Source organism: Phyllobates terribilis, unplaced genomic scaffold (assembly GCF_046119375.1).
Source record: "Phyllobates terribilis strain yellow unplaced genomic scaffold, ASM4611937v1 Scaffold_9__5_contigs__length_417890890, whole genome shotgun sequence".
NCBI lineage: Eukaryota > Metazoa > Chordata > Amphibia > Anura > Dendrobatidae > Phyllobates > Phyllobates terribilis.
The window spans coordinates 382130080-382148784 of record NW_027362769.1 but is presented as its reverse complement, the minus strand read 5'-3'; the positions used below and the strand labels follow the sequence as shown (position 1 = coordinate 382148784).

Here is an 18705-nt window from a genome sequence, read left to right as displayed (position 1 = left end):
AATAGTGAGTGCAGCTTTGGGGTATAATACAGGATGTAATTCAGGATAAGTAATGTAATGTATGTACACAGTGACCGCACTAGCAGAATAGTGAGTGCAGCTCTGGAGTATAATACAGGAGGTAACTCAGGATCAGTAATGTATGTACACAGTGACTGCAGCAGCAGAATAGTGAGTGCAGCTCTGGAGTATTATACAGGAGGTAACTCAGGATCAGTACAGGATCAGTAATGTAATGTATGTACACAGTGACCGCACTAGCAGAATAGTGAGTGCAGCTCTGGAGTATAATACAGGAGGTAACTCAGGATCAGTAATGTATGTACACAGTGACTGCACCAGCAGAATAGTGAGTGCAGCTCTGGAGTATTATACAGGAGGTAACTCAGGATCAGTACAGGATCAGTAATGTAATGTATGTACACAGTGACTGCACCAGCAGAATAGTGAGTGCAGCTCTGGAGTATTATACAGGAGGTAACTCAGGATCAGTACAGGATCAGTAATGTAATGTATGTACACAGTGACTGCACCAGCAGAATAGTGAGTGCAGCTCTGGAGTATGATACAGGATGTAACTCAGGATCAGTAATGTAATGTATGTACACAGTGACTGCACCAGCAGAATAGTGAGTGCAGCTCTGTAGTATAATACAGGATGTAACTCAGGATCAGTAATGTAATGTATGTATACAGTGACTCCACCAGCAGAATAGTGAGTGCAGCTCTGGAGTATAATACAGGATGTAACTCAGGATCAGTAATGTAATGTATGTACACAGTGACTGCACCAGCAGAATAGTGAGTGCAGCTCTGGAGTATAATACAGGATGTAACTCAGGATCAGTAATGTAATGTATGTACACAGTGACTGCACCAGCAGAATAGTGAGTGCAGCTCTGGAGTATAATACAGGATGTAACTCAGGATCAGTAATGTAATGTATGTATACAGTGACTCCACCAGCAGAATAGTGAGTGCAGCTCTGGAGTATAATACAGGATGTAACTCAGGATCAGTAATGTAATGTATGTACACAGTGACTGCACCAGCAGAATAGTGAGTGCAGCTCTGGAGTATAATACAGGATGTAACTCAGGATCAGTAATGTAATGTATGTACACAGTGACTGCACCAGCAGAATAGTGAGTGCAGCTCTGGAGTATAATACAGGATGTAACTCAGGATCAGTAATGTAATGTATGTACACAGCGACTGCACCAGCAGAATAGTGAGTGCAGCTCTGGAGTATAATACAGGATGTAACTCAGGATCAGTAATGTAATGTATGTACACAGTGACTCCACCAGCAGAATAGTGAGTGCAGCTCTGGGGTATAATACAGGAGGTAACTCAGGATCAGTAATGTAATGTATGTACACAGTGACTGCACCAGCAGAATAATGAGTGCAGCTCTGGAGTATAATACAGGAGGTAACTCAGGATCAGTAATGTAATGTATGTACACAGTGACTCCACCAGCAGAATAGTGAGTGCAGCTCTGGAGTATAATACAGGATGTAACTCAGGATCAGTAATGTAATGTATGTACACAGTGACTCCACCAGCAGAATAGTGAGTGCAGCTCTGGAGTATAATACAGGATGTAACTCAGGATCAGTAATGTAATGTATGTACACAGTGACTGCACCAGCAGAATAGTGAGTGCAGCTCTGGAGTATAATACAGGATGTAACTCAGGATCAGTAATGTAATGTATGTACACAGTGACTCCACCAGCAGAATAGTGAGTGCAGCTCTGGAGTATAATACAGGATGTAACTCAGGATCAGTAATGTAATGTATGTACACAGTGACTCCACCAGCAGAATAGTGAGTGCAACTATCTAGCACCGGTCACTCGCTCTTATCCACTCCTGCTCCTGGCTTTATAGTGTGTACTCTCCGGATAACATTGCTATTAATGAATCAGTGATGTACCAATCCGATCCAGGGGGAGAAGTGCACCTCACCCCACTGAGATCTGCTGTGGATGGGCCATGTGGCTTTACAACGACCCCTCTATTATAGGTCACAGTAAGACATGGGATTCTCTATATCAGAAGACCCAATGCCAGGGAGAAGATTCGTTAAAGTTCTGTTCCAAACTTACTTTCCAAAATTCCGAACCTTCTATGCTCAAAACTTTTTTCTTCCTGTTCCTTTAGAGATTTAACGAGCTCAGGAAACTCAGTTCCGTGGTGGAACTCAAAGCCGGGAGCTTTCTGCAGACCATCAGTGGAGGCGTTTTGATGTTCACCGGTCTCCTAAACCTGCGAACCTCTATTGTGAATAATTCAGAGTCTGGAAAGTAAAACTTAGCAGAAACGTACCGCCATCCTGTGTGTCACCGCAGTCTCTCTCCTCTCTGCACATCTCTGATCACAAACCAACACAGGTTATTATAACTTTTTTTCTACTTGAAGGTGGAAAAGTTCACTTTATACAAAAAAAAAAGTTTTAAAAATCATGAGGCAAAAATAAATTGAATAGAACCTAAGGTTAGATGGAACTTGAGTGACAACCTAGATGGCTGACATGACTGTTCCAGCAATGGCAGACACTCAGTTTTTCCAAACTTTTTTCAGTAGGGTGGCTTGTACTCTTTGACTGATGGTACATGTCTTATATTTGGGACGGATTTTTCTGCAGCAAAATCTGGTGCAGATTTCATGTTTTCCATTGCAAAGGTTGAAATGAATTCGGGAACGTTTCTTCATCTAGAATCTATGCATATTTTCCGTACTTATTTGCTCCAAAGACACAAGGGTCGCCATCAAAACAAATGAATAAAATCCTATGCCAAAAAAATGCATTTCTGAAACAGAATTTTAAAAAAGCAATGCAATAAAATCCAATTTCCGAACAGATTCTGCAGCATTTTACAGAACCAGCAAAGTTTTATCTTAATTTTATACACATGGGGTGCGGAATTCATACAAAAATTGTTGTTTTTTTTTATGTCAATTTCCGTTGCAGAAACGCTACTTTTTGGTGCTGATTTCACCCATTCATTTCATTAACAACCCTAAATTTGCAGGATTATCTGCTGTCCTGGCATCATTTTGTTGCATTTTTTGGGGCCTTTCCATAAAAAAAGGCAGCAAAATCCCTAACCGAGTGTGGAAAATATCTGTGGATTTTAGATGCCGAAATCCGCTTGGAAAATACGCACCAAAAAGGCGGCGTGAGAACCTAAATATGGACTTATTCTTTTCTAAGTTCTGAAAACTTGCCGCACAGCAGGGTCCGTGCGCCCCAGGAGGTGGTGAGCAGACACTAACTTTTCTGTATGTTTTACATATTATTTACCCCCAAATCCAGATAGTAAATGCAAAGTACCTTAAAATCGATAGAATTCTTCCACGGCAAAGAAACTCCGTCTACTATGGCTGGTTAACCCTTCATATGCCCAGTCCATGTACACCCGCCATTTTTGCGCTTATTAAATCTACTTTTTTTTAGCAAATATGAAATTCATGGGAATTTTTTTTTTTTTCAACCCAGCAGGAAATTCTCAAGAACTTATCACTAACAACTCAAAACTACTGGAGTGTAAAAATATTCTCACCTAATTAGATGGTTTCTGAAATGTGCGCCCTGAGGAATTCGCTGTATGGAGATTTTCCAGAAAGAGGAAATCTCAAGGAAGATTCCTTTAATGGAAGTATGAAGAAGATGTAACCTAGATCTGTAGATTCTTCAGTCTGAGGTCTCAGAAATACAATTCTTCTTAGCAGTGTGATAAAAAAAAATAAAAAAAATAAAAAAAATAAGAAACTCTAACCCTTTTCAAATAGTGATATTCTCAAATTTTTGGGATTGTTGGTATCTTTAAGTACAGAGACAGTAGTGTGAAGGGTGGAAAGGAGCCTCTGCCATGTAAAATATTAGTTTCAAGATATTATGGCTGATTTAAAGTGGATTTTTTTCATCTTCCCAGATGGATATCATTGGATAGAGCTCGTAAAAATAAGCAATTTTGCAATTTACAGTTTATTAAAATTTTCATCCATTCTTGAGATATTAACATTTTTCTTTTGATTACAGCTCGTTGCCTAGGAGACCGACCACTGCAGCTTTTTAGCTTTTAAGCACTTCCCTGAAGCTCGCCGGAATTAGGAAGTCACAGTGATCCTGGTCAGCTTCAAAGCAATACTTACAAGCTAAGAAAAAGAGCTTGTATGCACATGTTACATGTATTACATAGCAAAGTTGGTCGGTCTCCTAGACAACCAGCTGAGAAGAAAAGTATTAATATCTTAAAAGTGGCTGAAAATTTTAATAAATAGTAAATTACAAAAGTGCTTGTGTTTACAAGCACTATCCAATGATATCCATTTGTAAAGATGGGAAGAACCCCTTTAAATCATCAAAACTTTTCAACCAAATGTGGTCATTTTTTTTTTAATTCTGCCTGACATTTCATGAGTAATGACATAAAGTACTACACATTTAAGATAGTTAATGGGATAGACATTTTTATATATAAGGGGGTCCAAACAAAACAGTCAACGCGGCTTCAAGACATCTCTTTTTGGAAGACTCAACTCTTTAAAATTTTCGGCCCTGAGACCCAAGGATCTGGGGGTAATTAATGGATCTCAATCCTAACACTAATTTAGAATTAATATATCTCAAGAACAGAACCATCTAAGAGAAACTTGTGTTTACCCACACAGCCAAATGAGACCCAACGACCAACTACACATATATATATATATATATATATATATATATATACTCAGAGAGACAGCCAGTCACTGAAAAATAACAGGCGAGTTGTCAGAGTCCCGATCATGATATTACTAAGCAGCAAGAACACCGTCATCTGAATTCGTCAAAATAATAAAATTAAAAAAAAAGCAAAATTAAAATGAATGAATGAAAATCAAGACTTACCGGTCATGGCGTGCGGGATGACGGTGATCAGCAAGCGTTGGTTTCTCATCTTAATGCCGATATCTGGGTCTTGCATAGCAACAATCAGGCGCTCCATCTAATGATAGACGGAAGGAAGGAAATGAAAGGAGATGATGTTAAAATAGAACATTGTGATTTCTAGAGATGAAGCAATAATATTTAGAAAGGGGTTTATCCTATGTACAAGAATATAACTACTATAATACTGCTCCTATGTACAAGAATATAACTACTATAATACTGATCCTATGTACAAGAATGTAACTACTATAATACTGCCCTCTATGTACAGGAATATAACTACTATAATACTGCTCCTATGTACAAGAATGTAACTACTATAATACTGCCCCTATGTACAGGAATATAACTACTATAATACTGCTCCTATGTACAAGAATATAACTACTATAATACTGCCCCTATGTACAACAATATAACTACTATAATACTGCCCCCTATGTACAACAATATAACTACTATAATACTGCTCCCTATGTACAAGAATATAACTACTATAATACTGCCCCCTATGTACAAGAATATAACTACTATAATACTGCTCCTATGTACAAGAATATAACTACTATAATACTGCCCCCTATGTACAACAATATAACTACTATAATACTGCTCCCTATGTACAAGAATATAACTACTATAATACTGCCCCTATGTACAACAATATAACTACTATAATACTGCTCCCTATGTACAAGAATATAACTACTATAATACTGCTCCTATGTACAGGAATATAACTATTATAATACTGTTCCTATGTACAGGAATATAACTACTATAATACTGCCCCTGTGTACAAGAATATAACTACTATAATACTGCCCCTGTGTACAAGAATATAACTACTATAATACTGCCCCCTATGTACAAGAATATAACTACTATAATACTGCTCTCTATGTACAAGAGTATAACTACTATAATACTGCCCCCTATGTACAAGAATATAACTACTATAATACTGCCCCCTATGTACAAGAATATAACTACTATAATACTGCTCCTATGTACAGGAATATAACTATTATAATACTGTTCCTATGTACAGGAATATAACTACTATAATACTGCCCCTGTGTACAAGAATATAACTACTATAATACTGCCCCTGTGTACAAGAATATAACTACTATAATACTGCCCCCTATGTACAAGAATATAACTACTATAATACTGCTCTCTATGTACAAGAATATAACTACTATAATACTGCCCCCTATGTACAAGAATATAACTACTATAATACTGCCCCCTATGTACAAGAATATAACTACTATAATACTGCCCCCTATGTACAAGAATATAACTACTATAATACTGCCCTTATGTACAAGAATATATCTACTATAATACTGCCCCCTATGTACAAGAATATAACTACTATAATACTGCTCCTATGTACAGTAATATAATATGATGACAATATGATATCGACAGCGGTGCACACAATAATCTGTATTACTATGCGGGTTTATACTGTGACATTTGTATAATTACAGTCAGTTATGTCTCTGGCGGTAGAATTTCATCTGTGAGGAGATTATCTCTGTGGATTTCTGAGTATTTTCTATCCACCAAATACATTTCAGCCAAGTGGCCACTTCAGTGTCAGCTCATCCGGTCGTGCTATATCGGTACAATGTCATTCCTGCATTCAGCTCAGAAGGGAAAAATCAGAGACAATCAGTGGGATGTCATGCTATTCTCATGTATCTAAGCCTATGATGAGGGATGCTGTCTGCTGAGTTGGTGTATCTAAGCCTCTGAGGTGTGATACACCCCATCATGCACCTGGCGGCTGTGGAACATTATGAAGTGAATATTCGGATGTAATCAGATGCTTCTCCTCCCGCTCTGATTACCAGATTCTTTGCGTCTTGTCGGATGTGTTTGGTTTTCTTGCTGAGCCCAGATGGCGGAGTCTCCGCCGCTCAACAGATCTGGAATGGGCGCTACATGGAGGGGGAGAAAATCTGCGCAGCCACCGACAACCAACATGGCCACCGCTGCGGGCATCCAACTGTCCTAGACTCACAAAGAGCGCAAAGTTTGGCCACCCAAAGGAGAAGACATTTATTCTGATGGGAGAAGAGAAGCTGTGGTCTGAAGGATACAGGGTCTGATGGTTGCAGGGTCTGAAGGGTTCAGGGACTGAAGGGTGCGGGATCTGAAGAGTGCGGGATCTGAAGGGTGCGGGATCTGAAGGGTGCGGGATCTGAAGGGTGCGGGATCTGAAGGGTTCAGGGTCTGAAGGGTGCGGGATCTGAAGGGTGCGGGTTCTGAAGGGTGCGGGATCTGAAGAGTGCGAGATCTGAAGGGTGCGGGATCTGAAGAGTGCGGGATCTGAAGGGTGCGGGATCTGAAGGGTGCGGGATCTGAAGGGTTCAGGGTCTGAAGGGTGCGGGATCTGAAGGGTGCGGGATCTGAAGGGTGCGGGATCTGAAGGGTTCAGGGTCTGAAGGGTGCGGGATCTGAAGGGTGCGGGATCTGAAGGGTGCGGGTTCTGAAGCGTGCGGGATCTGAAGGGTGCGGGATCTGAAGGGTGCGGGGTCTGAAGGGTGCGGAGTTTAAAGGATATAGGGTACAAAGGGTGCGGAATCTGAAGGGTTCAGGGTCTGAAGGGTGCGGGGTCTGAAGGGTTCAGGGTCTGAAGGGTACGGGATCTGAAGCGTGCGGGGTCTGAAGGGTGCGGAGTCTAAAGGATATAGGGTACAAAGGGTACGGGGTCTAAAGGGTTCAGGATTTGAAGGGTCCTGGGTCTTTTGGGTGTAGGGTATGAAGGGTGCAGGGTCTGAAGGGTGGGGGGTCTGAAGGGTTCAGGGTTCAAAGACTGCAGGGTCTGAAGGGCACGAGGTCTGATGGGTGCAGGATCTAAAGGGTGTGGGATCTAAAGGGTGCGGGGTCTGAAGGGTGCGGGATCTAAAGGGTGCGAGGTCTGAAGGGTGCGGGATCTGAAGGGTACGGGATCTGAAGGGTTGCAGGGTCTGATGGTTGCGGGGTCTGAAGGGTGCAAGGTCTGAAGGGTTCAGGGTCTGAATGGTGCGGAATCTGAAGGGTGCAAGGTCTGAAGGGTGCTGGGTCTGAAGGGTGCGGGGTCTGAAGGGTGCAAGGTCTGAAAGGTGCGGGGTCTGAAAGGTGCAAGGTCTGAAGGGTTCAGGGTCTGAAGGGTGCGGGATCTGAAGGGTGCAAGGTCTGAAGGGTGCGGGATCTGAAGGGTTCAGGGTCTGAAGGGTGCGGGATCTGAAGGGTGCGAGATCTGTAGGGTGAAAGGTCTGAAGCGTGCAAGGTCTGAAGGGTGCGGGGTCTGAAGGGTGCGAGGTCTGATGGTTGCGGGGTCTGAAGGGTGCAGGGTCTAAAGGATTCAGGGTTCAGGGGTCTGAAGGGTGCAAGGTCTGAAGGGTGCAGGATCTAAAGGGTGCAAGGTCTGAAGGGTGCAGGATCTGAAGGGTGTGAGATCTGAAGTGTGCAGGATCTAAAGGGTGCGAGGTCTGAAAGGTGCGGGATCTAAAAGGTGCGGGGTCTGAAGGGTGCGGGGTCTGAAGGGTGTGGGGTCTGAAGGGTGCGAGGTCTGAAGGGTGCAGGATCTGAAGGGTGCGAGATCTGAAGTGTGCGGGATCTAAAGGGTGCAAGGTCTGAAGGGTGTGGGATCTAAAGGGTGCGGGGTCTGAAGGGTGCGGGGTCTGAAGGGTGCGGGGTCTGAAGGGTGCAAGGTCTGAAGGGTGCGGGATCTGAAGGGTACAGGATCTGAAGGGTTGCGGGGTCTGATGGTTGCGGGGTCTGAAGGGTGCAAGGTCTGAAGGGTTCAGGGTCTGAAGGGTGCGGAATCTGAAGGGTGCAAGGTCTGAAGGGCGCGGGGTCTGAAGAGTGCGGGGTCTGAAGGGTGCAAGGTCTGAAAGGTGCGGGGTCTGAAGGGTGCAAGGTCTGAAGGGTTCAGGGTCTGAAGGGTGCGGGATCTGAAGGGTGCAAGGTCTGAAGGGTGCGGGATCTGAAGGGTGCAAGGTCTGAAGGGTTCAGGGTCTGAAGGGTGCGGGATCTGAAGGGTGCGAGATCTGAAGGGTGCAAGGTCTGAAGGGTGCAAGGTCTGAAGGGTGCAGGGTCTGAAGGGTGCAGGGTCTGAAGGGTGCGGGGTCTGATGGTCGCGGGGTCTGAAGGGTGCAGGGTCTAAAGGATTCAGGGTTCAGGGGGTCTGAAGGGTGCAAGGTCTGAAGGGTGCAGGATCTAAAGGGTGCAAGGTCTGAAGGGTGCAGGATCTGAAGGGTGCGAGATCTGAAGTGTGCGGGATCTAAAGGGTGCGAGGTCTGAAAGGTGCGGGATCTAAAGGGTGCGGGGTCTGAAGGGTGCGGGGTCTGAAGGGTGCGGGATCTAAAGGGTGCGAGGTCTGAAGGGTGCAGGATCTGAAGGGTGCGTGATCTGAAGTGTGCGGGATCTAAAGGGTGCGAGGTCTGAAGGGTGAGGGATCTAAAGGGTGCGGGGTCTGAAGGGAGCGGGGTCTGAAGGGTGCAAGGTCTGAAGGGTGCAAGGTCTGAAGGGTGCGGGATCTAAAGGGTGCGAGGTCTGAAGGGTGCGGGATCTAAAGGGTACGGGGTCTGAAAGGTGCAGGGTCTGAAGGGTGCAAGGTCTGAAGGGTGCGGGGTCTGAAGGGTGCAAGGTCTGAAGGGTTCAGGGTCTGAAGGGTGCGGGATCTGAAGGGTGCGGGATCTGAAGGGTGCAAGGTCTGAAGGGTGCGGGATCTGAAGGGTGCGGGATCTGAAGGGTGCAAGGTCTGAAGGGTTCAGGGTCTGAAGGGTGCGGGATCTGAAGGGTGTGGGATCGGAACGGTGTGGGGTCTGAAGGGTGCAAAGTCTGAAGGGTGCGGGGTCTGAAGGGTGCGGGATCTGAAGGGTGCAGGGTCTAAAGTATTCAGGGTTCAGGGGTCTTAAGGGTGCGAGGTCTGAAGGGTGCAGGATCTAAAGGGTGTGAGGTCTGAAGGGTGCGGGATCTAAAGTGTGCAGGGTCTGAAGGGTGCGGGATCTAAAGGATGCGAGGTCTGAAGGGTGCAGAATCTAAAGGGTGCGAGATCTGAAGGGTGCGGGATCTAAAGGGTGCGGGCTCTGAAGGGTGCGGGATCTAAAGGGTGTGAGGTCTGAACGGTGCAGGATCTAAAGGGTGCGAAGTCTGAAGGGTGCGGGATCTGAAGGGTGCAAGGTCTGAAGGGTGCGGGGTCTGATAGTTGTGGGGTCTGAAGGGTGAAGGGTCTGAAGGGTTCAAGGTCTAATGGTTGCAGGGTCTTAAGGGTGTGGGATCTGAAGAGTTCAGGGTCTGAAGGGTTCAGAGTCTGAAGGGTTCGGGGTCTGAAGGGTGCGGGGTCTGAAGGGTGCGGGGTATAATGGGTGCGAGGTCTGAAAGGTGCGGGATCTTGTCTAATGGTTGCGGGGTCTGAAGGGTGCAGGGTCTAAAGGATTCAGGGTTCAGGGGTCTGAAGGGTGCGAGGTCTGATGGTTGCGGTGTCTGAAAGGTGCAGGGTCTGAAGGGTTCGGGGTCTGATGGTTGCGGTGTCTGAAAGGTGGGGGTCTGAAGGGTGCAGGATTTGAAGTGTGTGGGATCTAAAGGGTTCAAGTTCTAAAGGGTGCGGGGTCTGATGGGTGCGGGGTCTGAAGGGAGCGGGGTCTGGAGGATGTGAAGTCTGATTGGTGTAGGGTCTGAAGGATGCGGAGTCTAAAGGATATAGGGTACAAAGGGTACGGGATCTAAAGTGTTCAGGATTTGAAGGGTCCTAGGTCTTTTGGGTATAAGGTTTGAAGGGTGTGAGTCTGAAGAGAGCAGGGTCTGAAGGGTGCAGGGTCTAAAGGATTCAGGGTTCAAAGACTGCAGGGTCTGAAGGGTGCAAGGTCTGAAGGGTGTGGGATCTAAAGGGTGCGGGGGTCTGAAGGATGCGGGATCTAAAGGGTGCGGGTCTGAAGGGTGTGGGATCTAAAGGGCTCAGGGTCTGAAGGGTGTGGGATCTAAAGCGTGCGGGTCTGAAGGGTGCGGGTCTGATGGTTGCAGGGTATGAACGGTGTGGGGTCTGAAGGGTGCGGGGTCTGATGGTTGTGGGGTATGAAGGGTGCGGGGTCTGAAGGGTTCATGGTCTAATGGTTGCGGGGGACAGGCGGTCACCAGATACTGATGATGGAGGTGACGGGCGGTCAGCAGATACTGATGATGGAGGTGACGGGCGGTCACCAAATGCTGATGATGGAGGTGACGGGCGGTCACCAGATACTGATGATGGAAGAGACGGGCGGTCACCAGATACTGATGATGGAAGAGACGGGCGGTCACCAGATACTGATGATGGAGGTGACGGGCGGTCACCAGATACTGATGATGGAAGAGATGGGCGGTCACCAGATATTGATGATGGAAGAGACGGGCGGTCACCAGATACTGATGATGGAGGTGACGGGCGGTCAGCAGATACTGATGAAGGAGGTAACGGGCAGTCAGCAGATACTGATGATGGAGGAGACGGGCGGTCACCACATACTGATGATGGAGGCGACGGGCGGTCACCAGGTACTGATGATGGAGGCGACGGGCGGTCACCAGATACTGATGAAGGAGATGACGGGCAGTCAGCAGATACTGATGATGAAGGTGACGGGCGGTCAGCAGATACTGATGATGGAAGAGACGGGCGGTCACGAGATACTGATGATGGAAGAGACGGGCGGTCACCAGATGCTGATGATGGAGGTGACGGGCGGTCAGCAGATACTGATGACGGAGTGTACGGGCGGTCACCAGATACCGATGATGGAGGTGACGGGCGGTCACCAGATACTGATGATGGAGGCGACGGGGCGGTCACCAGGTACTGATGATGGAGGAGACGGGCGGTCACCAGATACTGATGATGGAAGAGACGGGCGGTCACCAGATACTGATGTTTGAGTGTACGGGCGGTCACCAGATACTGATGATGGAGGTGACGGGCGGTCACCAGGTACTGATGATGGAAGAGACGGGCGGTCACCAGATACTGATGATGGAGGTGACGGGCGGTCAGCAGATACTGATGATGGAGGTGACGGGCGGTCACCAGATACTGATGATGGAAGAGACGGGCGGTCACCAGATACTGATGATGGAGGTGACGGGCGGTCAGCAGATACTGATGATGGAGGTGACGGGCGGTCACCAGATACTGATGATGGAGGTGACGAGCGGTCACCAGATACTGATGATGGAGGTGAGTGGCGGTCACCAGATACTGATGATGGAGGAGACGGGCGGTCACCAGATACTGATGATGGAAGAGACGGGCGGTCACCAGATACTGATGATGGAGGTGACGGGCGGTCACCAGATACTGATGATGGAAGAGACGGGCGGTCACCAGATACTGATGATGGAGGTGACGGGCAGTCAGCAGATACTGATGATGGAAGAGACGGGCGGTCACCAGATACTGATGATGGAAGAGACGGGCGGTCACCAGATACTGATGATGGAGGTGACGGGCAGTCAGCAGATACTGATGATGGAAGAGACGGGCGGTCAGCAGATACTGATGATGGAGTGTACGGGCGGTCACCAGATACTGATGATGGAGGTGACGGGCGGTCACCAGATACTGATGATGGAGGCGACGGGGCGGTCACCAGGTACTGATGATGGAGGAGACGGGCGGTCACCAGATACTGATGATGGAAGAGACGGGCTTTCACCAGATACTGATGATGGAGTGTACGGGCGGTCACCAGATACTGATGACGGAGGTGACGGGCGGTCACCAGGTACTGATGATGGAAGAGACGGGCGGTCACCAGATACTGATGATGGAGGTGACGGGCGGTCACCAGATACTGATGATGGAGGTGACGGGCGGTCACCAGATACTGATGATGGAGGTGACGGACGGTCACCAGATACTGATGATGGAGGTGACGGGCGGTCACCAGATACTGATGATGGAGGTGACGGGCGGTCACCAGATTCTTGTGGGATTTACATTTCTTCTTCGTTCACTTTGTATTTTGTTATTGCATAAAAATAAACTATTAACCCTTCTACTTCTGGAAGCTTCTCACTCGGCAGCATTTTCCCCACAGCTGCCTAAGTCTTTTGCACAGTGCTGTGCGGTCACCAGATACTGATGATGGAAGAGACGGGCTTTCACCAGATACTGATGATGGAGTGTACGGGCGGTCACCAGTTACTGATGATGGAGGTGACGGGCGGTCACCAGGTACTGATGATGGAAGAGACGGGCGGTCACCAGATACTGATGATGGAGGTGACGGGCGGTCAGCAGATACTGATGGAGGTGACGGGCGGTCACCAGATACTGATGATGGAAGAGATGGGCGGTCACCAGATACTGATGATGGAGGTGACGGGCGGTCAGCAGATACTGATGATGGAGGTGACGGGCGGTCACCAGATACTGATGATGGAGGTGACGGGCGGTCACCAGATACTGATGATGGAGGTGACGGGTGGTCAGCAGATACTGATGATGGAGGTGACGAGCTGTCACCAGATACTGATGATGGAGGTGAGTGGCGGTCACCAGATACTGATGATGGAGGAGACAGGCGGTCACCAGATACTGATGATGGAAGAGACGGGCGGTCACCAGATACTGATGATGGAGGTGACTGGCGGTCACCAGATACTGATGATGGAAGAGACGGGCGGTCACCAGATACTGATGATGGAGGTGACGGGCAGTCACCAGATACTGATGATGGAGGTGACGGGCGGTCACCAGATACTGATGATGGAGGAGACGGGCGGTCACCAGATACTGATGATGGAAGAGACGGGCGGTCACCAGATACTGATGATGGAGGAGACGGGCGGTCACCAGATACTGATGATGGAAGAGACGGGCGGTCACCAGATACTGATGATGGAGGAGACGGGCGGTCACCAGATACTGATGATGGAGGAGACGGGCGGTCACCAGATACTGATGATGGAAGAGACGGGCGGTCTCCAGATACTGATGATGGAGGAGACGGGCGGTCACCAGATACTGATGATGGAGGAGACGGGCGGTCTCCAGATACTGATGATGGAGGAGACGGGTGGTCACCAGATACTGATGATGGAGGAGACGGGCGGTCTCCATATACTGATGATGGAGGAGACGGGCGGTCACCAGATACTGATGATGGAGGTGATGGGCAGTCACCAGATACTGATGATGGAAGAGACGGGCGGTCACCAGATACTGATGATGGAGGTGACGGGCGGTCACCAGATACTGATGATGGAAGAGACGGGCGGTCACCAGATACTGATGATGGAGGTGACGGGCGGTCACCAGATACTGATGATGGAAGAGACGGGCGGTCACCAGATACTGATGATGGAGGTGACGGGCGGTCACCAGATACTGATGATGGAGGTGACGGGCGGTCACCAGATACTGATGATGGAAGAGACGGGCGGTCACCAGATACTGATGATGGAGGTGACGGGCGGTCACCAGATACTGATGATGGAGGTGACGGGCGGTCACCAGATACTGATGATGGAAGAGACGGGCGGTCACCAGATACTGATGATGGAGGTGACGGGCGGTCACCAGATACTGATGATGGAGGTGACGGGTGGTCACCAGATACTCATGATGGAGGTGACAGGCGGTCACCAGATACTGATGATGGAAGAGACGGGCGGTCACCAGATACTGATGATGGAGGTGACGGGCGGTCACCAGATACTGATGATGGAGGTGACGGGCGGTCACCAGATACTGATGATGGAGGTGACGGGCGGTCACCAGATACTGATGATGGAAGAGACGGGCGGTCACCAGATACTGATGATGGAGGTGACGGGCGGTCACCAGATACTGATGATGGAGGTGACGGGCGGTCACCAGATACTGATGATGGAAGAGACGGGCGGTCACCAGATACTGATGATGGAGGTGACGGGCGGTCACCAGATTCTTGTGGGATTTACATTTCTTCTTCGTTCACTTTGTATTTTGTTATTGCATAAAAATAAACTATTAACCCTTCTACTTCTGGAAGCTTCTCACTCGGCAGCATTTTCCCCACAGCTGCCTAAGTCTTTTGCACAGTGCTGTGTGGTGGCGCTATGTCACGTATTAGTGACTGAGGATATAACCAGGACGCGGACGACCCCAGAACCTGAGATTTTACTTTAGGGACATCGCAGCCTCTGTGAGAAAGTATTCACCGCACTACAACTGCCTGTCCCTCGTATACAGTAACCAGCACTTATATTACTGATGAGGACAAGGACCAATGGCAATCAATAGGGAGATGGCGGAGATGGTACGGGAAATGTTGAGGGTTATAGTAGGGGAGATGGAGGTGGTTGTAAGGATAGGGTAAGAGATGGTGAATATGATGGTTGAATTGATGACGGATGGTGGAATTTATGGTGGGATGTTAGGGGTGATAGTTATTATGGGGGTGGTGATGTTAGGAGTGATTACGGGGGTGATGTTGGGAGTGATGAGTAGACGGGGTAATGGTGGCAGTGATAATACGGGTGATAATGGGGGTGATGGTGATCACCTTGGTGGCTGTGATGGTGGTAATGATCCAGGGGATGATGGGAATGATGGGAGTGATGGCCGCTCTGCTACATCCCGGCAGCGCAGATCCCATTTCTTCTATATATAACTCGCTTTATCTGGGAATTTGCTCCGTGTCCTGATGTAACTGCAGCCGAGCGCTCACTATCCTGCGGGGAGAGCGGCCTCCGCGAGAGCAAGAACCAGGGGCACGCGCAATGTAGCAGAGCCGACACTGTCATATCACACGCTCATCTCTGCATTTACATAGGACTGCACTTCAGATCATGAAAACACGAGGTTTACACTGGACTGCAGCTAATCCATCACAAATAACCTACTTATAATGTGTTATCTGAGATATTTACATAGGACTGCATGTTGTCATACTACCTTGTCATATCATGAAGCGTTATCTATACACAGGACTGCTGCATTATCTTGTTATCTGAGGCTTTACATAGGACTGCAAATAAACCTACAGTATTACATTATGTGTTATCGGTGGTTTTACACAGGACTGCAGGTAACGTTACAGATGATTTTACCACATTATCTCAACTATTATATAGGGCTGAGAGTAAACCTACTGTCGTGTACATGTGATCTGTGGTTTTACATGGGACTGCACATAAACAATTTGTCGTTCATTATTATGCAATATCTATGCTTTTACATAGGACTGCATGGGATGATTCATGTGATTTAATCGCATTATTACCGGCTTTACCTCATGTGTATGATCTGTGACTTTACGTAGGACTGCAAGTAAACCTAATTATTAAGTTTTAATGCATTGTCTGTACTTTTACATAGGACTGCGGGTAATGTTACAGATTATTGTATTGTGTTATCTCAGGATTTACATAGGACTGCAAGTAAACCTACTACCTTATCTTATGTATATAATCCATTGTTTTACATAGGACTGCAAGTAAACCTACTGTATTACATTATAACCATTAGCTGTGGTTTTTTCTTAGGACTGCAGGTAACGCTACAGATGATGTTATCACATTCACTCAAGCATTACATTGGGCTGACAGTAAACCTACTGTCTCATCGTGTACATGTGATTGTGGCTTTACATGGGACTGCAAGTAAACTATTTATAGTACATTATTATGCAATATATGTGCTTTTACGTAGGACTGCAGGGAATGATTCAGGTGATTTAATCTCATTATTACATGCTTTACCTCATGTGTACGATCTGTGGATTTACATAGGATTGCAAGTAAACCTACTGTATTAAGTTTGAATGCATTGTCTGTACTCTTACATAGGACTGCAGGTACTGTTACATATTATTTTATCATGTTATCTCATAATTTACATAGGACTGCAAGAAAACTTACTGCTGTATCTTATGTGTCTGATCTGTGGCTTTACATAGGACTGCAAGTAACCCTGCTGTGTTAAGTCATAATGCATTATCAGTAGTTTTACATAGGACTGCAGGTAATGACACAGATTATTTTATCACATTATCTGAGATTTTACATAGGGCTGCAAGTAAAACTACTGCCTTATCTTATGTGTGTGATGTATGGCTTTACATAGGGCTGCAAGTAAACTTACGGTATGACGTTGTAATGCATTGTATGTGGTTTTACATAGGACTGCGGGAAACGTTACAGATTATTTTATTACACTATCTCAAGCATTTCATAAGACTGTTGTATCTTGTCAGTATGATCCAAGGCTTTACATGGGACTGCGAGTAAACATCCCGTGGTAGGTTATAATGCAGTATCTTTGGATTTACATAGGACTGCAGGTAATGAGAATATGATTTTTGTGATATGTTTTTATCACACTTATCGCTGCCTTTACCTTATGTGTATGATCTGTGCTTTACATAGGACTGCAAATAAACCCGCTCTATTAAGTTATAATGCACTATCTGTAGTTCTACATAGGACTGCCGGTAGCGTTAAAGAGACTATTTTATCACATAATCTCAGGCTTTACATAGGACTGTAAATAAAACTACTGCTTAATCTATTGCGTATGATAGGTGAGTTTACATAGGACTGCTAGTAAACCTCCTTTATTAAATGATACAGTATTATCTGTGAATTTACATGGGACTGCAGGTAATAGAGGAGTATTATTATTATTATTATTATATCCCAATACGCAAGTGAGTCCCCCAAAATGCAAAATGACACAGTCAGCTCTGCTACACCTATCGTCTGCCCTCACACACGCGGACGGTATAGAAGAGTCGTAAATGAGGGTTCGCTACGTCCCCCGGCGGCGACATCTGGAGCAATATCGCCCCTCGCTCCCTCCACATCTGTCAGATCTCCTCTGCTGGAATGCAAGGAGTTAAACATGCCTGTATGATGGCAGCGGGGGGCCGCCGCGGGGGTCTTACCTTGGTCAGACATGACATCTGGACTTTGTAGTTCTTCCCGTGCTGCAGGTTATTGATGGTCATGATGATGAGGAGGAGAGGAGCAGATCTGTGTGTGTCACCTATGAGCACAGGCAGCTGTGTGAGCAGGAGATGGGGACCCCGGGCTCGTCTGATGTCTGCTGCCACCTGCTGGATGATATCAGGAAGTGCAGGGGATGGATAATACATGAGCAGAGGTACAGATGAAGCAGAGCTGAGATTGTTACAAATCCCTTACCTGTTACATAGGCAGATTCTTTCTCTGCAAAAAAAAAAAACAGCGCCACCCCTGTCTACAGGTTGTATCTGGTACTGCAGATCAGCCCTTATGAAGTGAATGGGGCTGAGCTGCAGTACCAGACACTAACTGTACACAGGGATGGCACTGTTTGGTTTATTTTTGCAAGAAGAAAATCAGTTTTTTTCTAATCCTGGAGGTTTTCTCAGTGAAATCCTCCCCTTTAATAGGAACTGATAAGTGAGGGTCCGGCTCTGGGAAAACAATCAACATCAGTTGGTCATGTTCATGCGTTGTGGTATTATAATATGTCCATATATTACCTGGGTGGGGGCCACAAGGGTCTACAATTCTACCACCTGCATATAACACCATCAAATAGGATAGTACCTGTCTGCAATGAAGAAAGGAAAGACACCTGGTGGTCACTGGTGGTATTGCACAGCTTAATTTTTTATTTTATTTATTTCCTTCCATCTTTTCCCATTATTTTCATTTTATATCATGTGGAAGTTTCACAATTTCACTTCTTTTTTGACTTGAGAAGAAAACACATTCTTCTGAGAAGCTTCTCCGGGGGACACGTCTGTTTAT

The 18705-nt window shown here is 46.7% G+C and overlaps 1 protein-coding gene across 3 annotated transcripts in view; it reads right to left on the bottom strand.

The window, feature by feature from the left end:
* The window catches only part of RGS11 (regulator of G protein signaling 11), a 124297-nt gene extending 106275 nt beyond the window's left edge, over window positions 1-18022 (bottom strand). The window contains exons 1-2 of one of the 3 annotated variants that reach the window (XM_073648528.1): window positions 17853-18022; window positions 4903-4999 (exon numbers count right to left, since the gene is read on the bottom strand). In XM_073648528.1, the coding sequence (XP_073504629.1) occupies window positions 4903-4999; window positions 17853-17915 (160 nt within the window). In that variant the 5' untranslated portion in view covers window positions 17916-18022. The remainder of the gene's footprint in view (window positions 1-4902; window positions 5000-17852) is intronic. The other 2 variants (XM_073648527.1, XM_073648529.1) reach the window with 2 other exon arrangements.
* Between the last annotated feature and the right edge of the window lie 683 nt (window positions 18023-18705).